Source organism: Andrographis paniculata, unplaced genomic scaffold, assembly GCF_009805555.1.
Source record: "Andrographis paniculata isolate CXL003 unplaced genomic scaffold, ASM980555v1 Contig51END, whole genome shotgun sequence".
Lineage (NCBI taxonomy): Eukaryota > Viridiplantae > Streptophyta > Magnoliopsida > Lamiales > Acanthaceae > Andrographis > Andrographis paniculata.
The window spans coordinates 3,690,865-3,702,897 of NW_026137586.1; the positions used below are offsets into that span (position 1 = coordinate 3,690,865).

Sequence of the window (12,033 nt, forward strand, 5' to 3'; positions counted from 1 at the left end):
TAGGTAAGGGACATTGTAATTGTTTGACCTTACAAAATGATTTTCACCATGCATGCTTGAAAACTTAAAAAAAAAAAAAAAAAAAAGAGTTGAAGTTTGTGTTTGATATCTCCTCAAATTATTTATGTACCGCCTATAACGGATCAACAACTATAGTACATGGTGATAATATTTGTTCAAATTCATTTACATTTATGTCTGGATTGTTTGGTGGTTGAAACACCAACTTAATGTTGAATTCATTATTGCATGTAGCCTCTATGAATTTTGGATTATACTTATTGATATGAGGCTTTGCATTATCTTGTTGAATCATAATAGTCTTGTTAGCATCAATTGTCCAATTTTTTCTAATTGTTGAATGATAGTCAGAAATTGTATGTTTTAAATATTTATATTATTTATGATTCTACCTAATTTGTGTATATATTATTTATTTATGATATGTATGAGAAAAATAATAAAATTGATAGAATTAGAGGGAAAAGAAAACAAAAAAGCTAAAAATTTTAAAGAATTAATCAAAAGGCCTAAAAGCCCAATTGTTACAAAAATAAAAGAAAAGAATGGGGGAGGCACCATTATTCATGCCACGGAGGAGAACAATACATAATAGTCCCGGAAAAAAATCACGCAATAGTAATAAGGAGAAGGATTCTTCGAAGAAGATTTCAAGTTCTTCCGTCAATCCGAATCATCTCAGGCAATGCCAATCTTTGTTATTTTTATTCTTCCTCCCAGGATTAGAGATTAGTTTACTTTTCTAGTTAGGAGTGGAAAAAACAACTTAGTATGGGTTTGTGAGATTAAGCTCTATTTTTATTTTATATTATTTCTTGGTTCCTAAATATTTATCTGATTTATGATTTTAATGCTTAATAATATTTGATTTAGTTGGGTATTGTGGCAAGATATTTCAATTAGATTAAAGATTGATTGCTAAAATAAATTAGATATCCATAATTACATTTTAATTTGGTTCAAATAACGACTAGGGGCAGACACCATTAGGGAATCACAAAATCAATTTTAAACAGTTCCACATCGATAATTATTAAATTGAATTAGACTCTTCTAGTTAGGAATGCATTTACAACAAAAAATAAAACCTTCTGATTATTTGAGAAGATGACCCTACTTTAGCTATACTACGTTTATCTTTATTGTGGAAGTAATTTTATTATATTTTAATTATACAGTGTGTGAAAAACGCCGTCACTAGATAAGGATTTTTGAAAGAATTCTCACTTGGAAGACTTTATATTATCATGATCAACTCTATGATGAAATGTTTCGTAAGAGTTAAAATAATTGCTAACATTAAGTTTGAAGGTGTATTCATTGCACCTTATTGATTAACAGTTTTTTTGTGGTTTCCTTTGTGATTGACTTTAGTGGTTTCATAACTAGTGTTCTAACAATCTTATTCTCCGAGTTCTTCTTTGTTGGAACTTTAACTGTAATTGAAAAAATACAAATTTTTCCATGAAATAAGTATTCTCATTAATTGTGCACATTGATTGTGCTATTAAACAAAGGATCACCACTTTGCTAATAAGCCTCCTACTTTGATAGGTTTTATATGAATCTGCCTCATCCGAGGCTAAGTAGTACCTTTATGTTTCTCTTGTCTAAAAGTCTAATATTCTAATTTCACTTAATTAAGATATTACAATAATATTACACATGTATACAACACTAATCTTATTAAGGTTGTGAGACCACTATATAATTAGGTACTAATTAATAATCCATTCGTCTCACTTACTATTTCATATTTCCATTCCGTATGTTCTACATATTTTGTCATTTTCATTTTTAAAAAGAATTATACACTTTAATCTCATTTAAAATTGTTTAACTTATATATTTTTTTAAATTTTAATTAGACTAATTACTTATCTTAATCTTAATATATAATTATTTTTATTATACGATAATTACTTTCAGTAATACATTTTTAATTATTTACTAATTATACTACTTCTAAATTCTCGCGTCTACAGTAAAGATGACACCATAGCCGGGACAGATGGAGTATATACACTACAAAAAAATAATATATTTGTAACGGAATTCCGTCCCTAAAGTTCACGTAGCTGACGTAATTCTATTCCTATTTCCGTCTCTAATGTCATTAGTAACTGAAAAAATAGATTTAGAGACAAAAAAGTTTTGTAACAAAAATGATTTTTTCTTGTAGTGATATATATATATATATATAACACAATACATATAACACTTCCCCAAAAGCTGGAGCATAAATATTGTTCATGCTCAACTTGTCACAAAAATATTTAAGGCGGAGGCTATAGGTAAAGCTTTGGTTAGTAGATCTCTAACTTGGTCTTCTTTTTTCATATGAACTATGACTACCACTCCTTGTTAGATCTTCTCCCTAACAAATAATAGTGAACTTTAATATGTTCTTAGAATACAAGATTAGATGTTATGTGAAGAGCTACCTGTTTGTCACAACATAATTGTGTTGGGGCTGAGATTTGAAAACTCAACTTTGTAAGAAACTAACCGATCTAAATAATTTCACACATAGACTACACCATCGCTCGGTACATTGATTCAACATTTGATCTTAAACCACGTTATTCCATGCTTTTCCACGAAACCAATTTAACAAGGAATGATTCGATTTGCGCTTCATCATCCCAAAGTTGTCAATTGTATAACCAAACTTGCCAAACCACGCTCGAGGAATCTTCTTAAGGCTATACAATGACTTTCGCAAATGACACACTTTTCTCAAATCCCCTTGAGAAACAAACCCTAGAGGTTGCTTCATATACACCATATCGTCGAGGTTACCATGGAGGAAAGTATTCTTCAAATCTAATTGTCAGAGTGGCTAGTTATGACGAGCAACCAAAGAGATCAGTATATGAACATAAGTCAACTTGGCAACATGAGAGAATGTCTCAGAGTAGTATGCACCATATTATCCCGTAAAATAATCGTCGGAGTTCGTCGGGGTCCGACGCCGGAGTCGGACAATATTATTTTGGGCTTTTGGTTTAAGAAATTAAAGAATTTGGTTTAAATTAGAAGTAGAAATTGAGTTTTGGCCCAAGTAGGGTAAAATAAATAATAAATGCCAAAGTATTTTATGTTTAATAAAGTATAAAAAAATAAAAAAATAAAAAGAACAGAAGCAGCAGACGCGCCAACCCCCCTCCTCTTCTTCTTTGGAATTCTTTCTTCTCCAAAACTCTTTCTTTTGGTCTCTTCTCTTAAGGTAAGTGGGATTAATCTTAGATAGATGATATGTTCTAATCTCTAGATCCATTCTATTGATATTTTTCAAAATTATATTCAAATGAGTTTGTCCTAAAAGTGTTAGATTTTGCTAATTTCTTCTAGAAAGTTTATTATAATGTCTCTTAGGACTTATGTGAAGATTATTATAATATTTTAAATTGAAAATCGTTGAATTTGTGAAATGACTTTGAAACCCTAGTTTTGCCCTGACCTAGTTACGGTTTCTGGAAAAAGATTTAAGATTATATTTAAATATTATGATTTTTGGAGTTCGACCATGCCTATTGTGATTGACATATTATTCAAATATTTATTTGGAGAAATAAAGTGAAATTATAGTGAACTTGTTGGATTTAATATCCTACTTTTTCTTGGTTAAATGTTGACAATTGGAATATTTTGAGTTTAAAGCTCTCTTTTTGAAATTTTTCTAAGAGCATGTTGAGTATTGGGTCAAATTGGTAATTGAAACTATCTGTCGAGTCTGATCAACTCGTCGATCGTTTGGATGATAAGGCATAGCCTTCTACCTCTGTGCCTTGCAAACACGTGAGGGTATACCGGTATTTTAGGATAACTAGCTAACCTTGAACTAGAACCTGAATGGGCTAGATCGAGGGATCGAGATAGCAGGTTCCCTTTTTGGGTGATTTCGAGGTGCCCGTCATTCACGATGAAAAGGTCTTTAGACCATTATCCATGATGGAGGGATGGATTGCATACAATCCCCTCTTGGTATGTTATATTGGAGACTAGAGGGTTGTGGGCCGTTAGGCACCCCATGCAAACAAATAAATAAATTGAATTACGTGTACTTTGGGTTTCGACCTTACATACACATTGTAGAGCTTTCCTTGAGGGTTGTGACCCTATGTTTTTTATGTGTAACTATGTGACATGTCATACGAAGTAATAAGGTTGGAAAACCGGGTTGAGCCAGCTCTGATTAAGGCCTAGTGAAGTTTTCTTTGTGATGTGATCATCACTATTATTTGAGAATAAAAAGGAGATATAAGGGAGGCGCTAAAAGACTCGTGTGTGAGAGTTATCCTTATGTGATATGTGTCATATTATTCAAATTATCTTCTTCAAATGATTTTGTGGCATTATACCGTATTAATTTATCTTCGATTAATTGCGTTTACTCAACCGTCGTATTGACCCTTTTTCTACAAACTTTTTGTAGGTAATGATGCTTTTGTTATACCTAAATGATGCATTCACGTCATATCATTCATCGGGGGAACTAGAACTACCTTATCTTCTAGAATACTTTTGAAATTCATTAATTATGTTTAAAAACTAATGCCTTTTGAATTATTTCCAAATTATGCTTTTGACTCGAACCTTATTTATTTAAATGATAAGCCGGTGAGCTTTAATTCTAAATTCATATTTAGTTGTTTGTATTTATTATTTTAGCCTTAGCGCCACAACGTAGGGCTACTTGGTTGATGAACGAGCCTTACGTTGTGGCGTGGCGGTGACGCTCCGTTTTGAGGCGGCCGGGGTGTTACAGGTTGCTCCATATACACTATATCGTCGAGGTTACCATGGAGGAAAGTATTCTTCAAATCTAGTTGTCAAAGTGGCTAGCTATGACGAGCAACCAAAGAGATTAGTATATGAACATAAGTCAACTTGGCAACATGAGAGAATGTCTCAGAGTAGTATGCACCATAAGTTTGAGCATAACCCTTAGCCACAATGCACACCTTGAAGTGAGCAACAGAGCTATCAGAGTTCAACTTAACTGTAAATACCCACCAGAAGCTAATCGAATGGTTAGAGGCGGCATTGGATTTCATTGCGGTAGTTCTGAGGTAGGCTCGCTAATGATTATGCCATTGCTATGCCTAAAAAAAGAAATGTTGTTAGGGTCGATCTTAGTAGGCTTATTTTCCTCAGCATTCATTTTTTTTCAGCTCTCATAAGTTTCCTTAGGCTTACTACCCTTATCATTCCTTCTTGCCATCTTTCCTTCTCTTACTGGAATTTTTCCTCCTCTCCATCCCACTTTAAAGAAAGTCATCTACTTCTTACTCCTTGGGTGGAATGTCGTTAGAGTTAGAATCGGATTCTAATTCTGTTTTGGTGATATATGAGGATTTTGTTGACTCGTCCTCCATGGCAGAGACCTTTTTTAAAGCCTAAAAAATGCTAAGTGAGGAAAAAAAAAAGAAAAGAAAAAGATGTTTAAGTTTCCAAAAAGTGAATAAGCCACCGAATTTTTTTTAAAAAAAAATAAAAATAAAAATAATCTTAACAAGCAAAGTTAGAAATTCCAGGGACATTTGATTCTCTGTTACTACAGCTTGAAAAAGTATTGAAAGAATAAGGATCTCTTACCTTTTACTTTACATTAACTCTAATTCACAAACTGTAGCATATGTCTCATGCAACACATATCGCCTGAAAATTACTAACTCATTATTCCTTTTATTGAATTTGTTTGAGAGCGAACAAAAGTTAGTGTAAGGAAATTTTATTAACTTTAAATTTGAATATATTTCTCTTTTTAAAAATATATTTATTACTTATAATTATATGCAAAAATCATCACATATCTAATTTATGACATACATTATCATTAGATTTTATTTAAAATAGTTCGAGTTCGAAAAGATGAGATTTATAATAAAAAATCCTCTAAAAGAGATGTTTCACTCCGAACAACCAAAAACCAACGAACATTCTATGAAGCGAAATCTTTTTCCATATACTCTATTTCCGCTCAGGCCGTACTAGTCAACAAACTTCCTCCATTGAAGCTAGATTGATGCAATTATAAGCAATATTTGCAACCTTTAAAGCAACATTCTAGATGGACTCAACATTTATTTAAGACTCACATTGGTGATGATCAAGGGTCTGAGTGAAGTTTTACCACCAAGTATTTATCCTGCGATTTCAATTGGGAGGAAGATATGTTTTTGAAGTGATCACACCAAATGATCAAGATATATGAAAGTTATGATAGTTGCAACCACTACAACCAATTAACTGTCATCCAAGCACATACCAGTCTGATTTATGTTATTCATCACACCTTAATTCATGGAATTCATTTCACTTGTGATTTAATATTCATAGCTCAATTTGTAAGGAGTTTTTTCTATACATGAAGTGGCAGCCAGAGGATTTTATGGAGGATCTCAGCCACTGACTTCCCAAGTCAGCAGTTGGAATTCTTTTTCAACAAATTTTTATTGTTTCCTTTTGAACATATGTAGATTAACTCTAATTTCTTTCAAATAGAAATAATGTATCATAAATTTCTCCGTTCATTTGATCCAATCACTATTCCTATGTTCACACTTAAATTTTGGAACTCCAACTATTGGTAAAATTGAGAAGATGAAACCTAGATTACTTATTCATGTCTTCTCATGTGCCAAAAATGGTGTTTAGATGGTCAGTAACAAAAGAAAAATGGTAACGAAAGTAACCTCATTAACTTTGTAATCATAATTCAATGTAAATTAAAGAGGTAACACAGGGATAGACAACGAGTGAAACATCTAAGTAATAATTAATCGGATATGCACTTGCGTACAAGGTTGTAGAGATGTCCAATGATAACAACTTCATTTTTTATCATATTATTCTTAGTTGAGAATCCAAACGATCCATTTTAATATCTAAGGTCAAGCACCACTAGAACCAAAAGTAAATAATTGTGATCTCTCTCGCTCCCACATATATCACATGATTATAAGTATAAAATATTGCTAAATTCTATCTTCAAACCACTCATATCGCACATCTTCTACCCCTATTGAGTCATAAGAGTTCATTCACTCACCACTTCTATAATTCCTTACATTTGAAGTATATTTTATCATAGACGCTAGAGTCATCCTATTTTTACCATATTAAAAATATATGATATTGCTTACACAGATGTATTCACTGCACTCATTTATTCATACAAATTTTATCACACACAATATATGTTTCTCTGCCTCACAACATTAAATCTCATGCAACATTCATTTATTAGACTTTTCTTCTACTTCTCTTTCATAGATAACAATAGTTTAGACTTTAAATTCTACGAGTAGCTATAATTTTATTGAAGTCCCAATTCTACCAAACTCAAGCATTTAATTCTTTGATAAGCTGAGGTATGCTACTAATTAAATTTTATGTCATTCAATATCTCTCACTACCAAAAACCAAATGCATGATTTATTGATATCTTTTCATTCTACACCTAGAAAGTTATCAAACCTTTTGATATGTTTCCAGATATTTTAACCGCAAAATTTATTCTTTAGAATTAGTTCGAGCTAAGAAAATTAAATTTATTCACTTTATTTATTTCCACCCTATCATACATACATGATTTTTCTAACATAGACATATTCACCATTCTTATTTATTCACATAATTTCTATCACACATATTACATGATTCAATACCTCTTAACAGTAAACCCATGCAACATTTACCCATTATACTTCAATCTTACTTTGATTTAATAGATAATAGTAGTTTAGATTTTAACTTATTCGAGTAGCTATAATTTCTTTTTGCCCTCAATTCTCGCAAACTAAAGCATTTATTTCTTTGGATTATTTTTTGACTCAAAATTTTTGAGTTTAACTTGAAAATTATTAATGAAAGAGTCTAAAATCTATCATTTGATAAGCCAAAAGTGGACTACAACTTTGACTTTATTTTATTCAATATCCATCAATACCAATAGCCAAATGCATTATTTATTTATATCTTTTCATACTACCTCCAGTAAGTTATTACTAATCTACTAAAACAGTAAGCTTATACTAGAAAATTTTAAACCTATATAAAAAAGAAGTAAACTAAACTAAATGCAAGGATGAATTCTATTATACGAGTGCGATAAGTCAAAATTAAAGGAAACAATAACCTAAATTACAAAAACAATAATATAAACTATGAAAATGGTGATATAATACTACAAATGTGATGGAATAAAGTAATAGATAGATATAATGGTAGGAAATTCTGAATATGGAGAATTCAAAAGGATACTACTAATGTTTTATAGTAGATGGTACAATGCATGTAATGTTAAATGCTTCATTTTTGCTTAAGACATGTCCTTCAATGTAGGGCTTGAGTATTGCTCCATTAATAAGAAGCCTATAATCATCCGATCTGGAGTTCAAGGCTCCAATTCTAATGGCTACACTTGGCAAGATATAGCTTATAAGATAGGTTCAAGTTAAACAAGATTTTGAGCTTCCTTGGAAAAAAGATGGAGTCTAGAATCATATAACAATACTTTAGATCCCTTAGTGAATGACCTGTCGCGCGGTCAATCAAATATTTCACCTACTCCGTGATCACAATTTAATGTAATATAGGGGAAGAGATCGTCTCCACAAGGATTGTGTGATTCACTCTTTCGTGTTCTAATGCAGTAAATAAAAGGGGAATTTTCTTTTATTATCTAATGAAAATAAAATAACAAAGCAATTAAATTAAGGAGAAACTGACTATCAAGGGGATGCATGGTTTAAGGGATGATGCAGTTATGACACTTGTGTTTTATCTTTAATTCAATAAAGTTAATTCTTATTAAAATATCAATAAATTGGTTATAGTTATCAACAAGCTTTGACAACCAATTTTTCCTTACAGTGTAGGTAATTAATGTACGACCGTTAACTACCCCTAATTAAGCAAATAAACCTAGGTGCGCCCATAAAAATATTGCCTAACCGCATTCCAATCTAGAAAAACCCAATTCAAAACAATTACTACCTAAGAGGAGCAATTATATTTGATTGTCTAAACCCTGGGAAGGAACTATTCAACCCGGTTGTCACCTATTCAAGTGCGAATATAATTGCGGATATCCTACCTGAATTGACTTTAGATTATCAGACTAATTTAAATATCGGTACCAAAATATTCAATCAATCTAACAATCACAAACGCTATTATCAGAATTAGACAAATATTGATAATAAAAAAGAACTTTTATAAAGAAAATCAAGAATCTCCAAAACAAAAGAACCAAAACATTATCACCCCTCAAACCAGAAAAGTATCTACTCCATAATCAAATAACAAAGAACAAAAGAGAAAGATAAAGTCATAGCGGGAGGGGGAAATCTTCTCTGTTGATTTGCTCTTGCGTGATCTATGAGTCTCTCAGTCTCCTGCTCCTGTGCGTTTCTGCCCTAGCCGTCCTCTCCTTTTGAAACGTGTGATCCCTCTTTTTATTTAATGTTTGCCCTAATTATTTTGTAGATGGGCTTTTGGGCCTTTAATTAATTTTATTTCCTTTTTCTGCCAATTATGCCAAATTTAATATTTGTCCTCTGCACACAACAAATAAACAATTCGCATATAAATTAGGTAGAATCCAATCAAAATCATTCAAATATCGCATATGATATGAATATAAAACGCATGCGATTTCTAACTATCAATTCTCCCCACACCTAGATCAGGCTTGCCCTCAAACATAAATTCGAAATAAGCCAAAGAAATCGCAGGCAACTCGATATGACAAGAGGATCCAACACAACCAATTCAATTCGAAAGACCTGCACAAAACTAAACAAAATTATCAAAAGTATTATTAGAAATTAAATAATAAAAATAAATAAAATTAAAGAAAGCAATTAAATGATTTGGGTTATCTCCCCAAAAACGCTTTTCTTTATAGTCTTTGAGCTAGACTCGCCTCGCATTAATTCTGAACATCGAAATCGGCAATGGGTGCCGACTTTATAGGATCAAGTGAGGGTCCCTCGTGGTATAATTTGAACCGATGTCTATTGGCCACACACTTTTTCTTCGGCTTAGAATTTTGATTCTTCTTATGATATTTTTTCGTTGCCAGCAATGGTGATCCCTTAGGAATTCATCTCCACTTTTCGACAATCTTTTTTCTTCACTTACTCTCTCCAGTTGGTCTTTTCTCTAACTGTGTTGTCAATACAGTTCTTTGTTTATTCTCATTACCAACTTCATAAGTTTCCTGAACCACAGAATTAATAACATTAATTGCATATAACGATTCAGATTCAACAGGACATTTGATGGGATTAAAAATATTGAAATGAAATTCTTCTCCATCAAACTCCAAGCTGAGTGTGCCCTTTTTAACATCTATCTTTGTTCCTGTAGTGCACATAAAAGGTCTTCCTAACAAAAGAGGCGGTGGATTAAAGCAGTGTGCATCATGCATATCCAAAATATAAAAATCAACAGGAAAAATTAAGTCATTCACTTGAACTAGTACATCTTCTATCATACCATCAGGATAAGCATTAGTTCGATCAGCAAGTTGAATAATAATTCCTGTTTCTTTTAGAGGCCCTAGATTTAAAGAGTCGTATATTGATCGAGGCATGACATTAATAGCAGCTCCTAGATCTAGCATAGCCTTAGTTATATCAGTTTTTCCAATCTTACGAGGGATAGAAAATATACCTGGATCACCGGTTTTATGTGGTACCTTTCTTTTGATAACAGCAGAAACGTTCTCACCCGCTATAATATGCTCGTCCCCTCGCAATTTTCTTTTGTTGGTGCACAGTTCTTTCAAAAACTTCGCGTACTTGGGGATTTGGTTGATAGCTTCCAGGAGCGGGATATTAAGTTCCAACTTCTTAAATATTTCCATCATCTCTTTTCGTTTGTTTGTCTTTTGTGGTTTCTTCAACCTGTCAGGAAAAGGAGCTGATTTAGCTTCAGTAGGAGGAACAGAATTAGGATGTACCTTTTCGTGGATCTCAGCTTCTTTTTCAATCTCCATTTCAATCCTATCCTCATTCTGTTCCTTTGATATAGGAGGTGGACCTTCCAATTCCTTTTCGCTACGAAGAGTTATAGCACTCGTATTCTTTGAATTAGGCCGGGAGGAACATTCAATTATCGTATCACTGCAGATAGTGATGGCGCTGACATTTGCTGGATTTGGCTCAGGCTGAGCAGGTCACTTTCCTCTTTCACGTAGCTGTCTCACCTCCTCTGACACTTGATTGATCTGACCTTGTAATTTGTCGACAGTTGACTTCATCTCTTGCTGGAATTGCAGGGTACTGATAGCCATAGACTTCACCAAGTCTTCCAAAGATGGACTGGAGTTGCTTGTGGGTGCTTGGGGTGGCTGTTTCTCATAGAAACGAGGTTGTTGCATCTGTTGCATAGTTCCGAATGGTTGATGAGCATTACCCTACTGTGCGTTTCCATAACACAGGTTCGGATTATCTCTCCAGTCTGGATTGTAAGTGTTGGAGTATGAATTGTACGCTGGAAGTCTATTCATACCGTAGTTTGCAGTGTTCACATCCGCCGCAACTCCTTCCAAACGGCGATCTGCGCCTCGACCTCCAGCGCGCCGACCAGACTCTGCCCAGCGCCCTCCTGCGACTCCACGCCGCCGTGGATTCCACACTTCCCGCCGCGGCCGAACAGCCTTGCGCCGCCTCCAACCAACGCCGATCTTCATTCTTGGATTGGGTATTATCTTTTCATCCCTACCAATACTTTCTATTTTCAATTTTTGGGATAATATGTTGAGACGTGGGATCGCTGTTTTGAAATTGCCAATTTGTGAACTCCAATTACTATGAAATTGCCATGAATTTGATGTGGAGTTTTCTTTGCAGTGATAATGATGATGGCATGTTAGTTCTAATTTGTTCGACATAAGTTCAATTTTGGGATATACTGCACTGATTTGGGGTATTAACACTCTGGAATTGCAATTTAATGTTAATTATAAAGTTATAAGTGCATTTTGTGATAGTG

The 12,033-nt window shown here is 33.2% G+C and overlaps 1 protein-coding gene across 1 annotated transcript; it reads right to left on the reverse strand.

Moving 5' to 3' along the window:
* Positions 1–10,168: 10,168 nt before the first annotated feature.
* On the reverse strand, positions 10,169–11,428 carry LOC127253572 (uncharacterized). Its single transcript, XM_051278223.1, has 2 exons — positions 11,246–11,428; positions 10,169–11,122 (listed from the first exon to the last, which is right to left on the reverse strand). Exons 1-2 carry the CDS (start codon positions 11,426–11,428, stop codon positions 10,169–10,171), a joined length of 1,137 nt encoding a protein of 378 aa, XP_051134180.1.
* Between the last annotated feature and the right edge of the window lie 605 nt (positions 11,429–12,033).

Excerpts from the sequence above, each read along its gene's own strand:
- LOC127253572 (XM_051278223.1), bottom strand. The coding sequence starts at position 11,428 with ATGCAACAGATGCAACAACCTCGTTTCTATGAGAAACAGCCACCCCAA. Across the intron at positions 11,123-11,245 it reads TCAATCAAGTGTCAGAGGAG|AATACGAGTGCTATAACTCT; the intron begins GTGAGACAGCTA and ends CCTAATTCAAAG.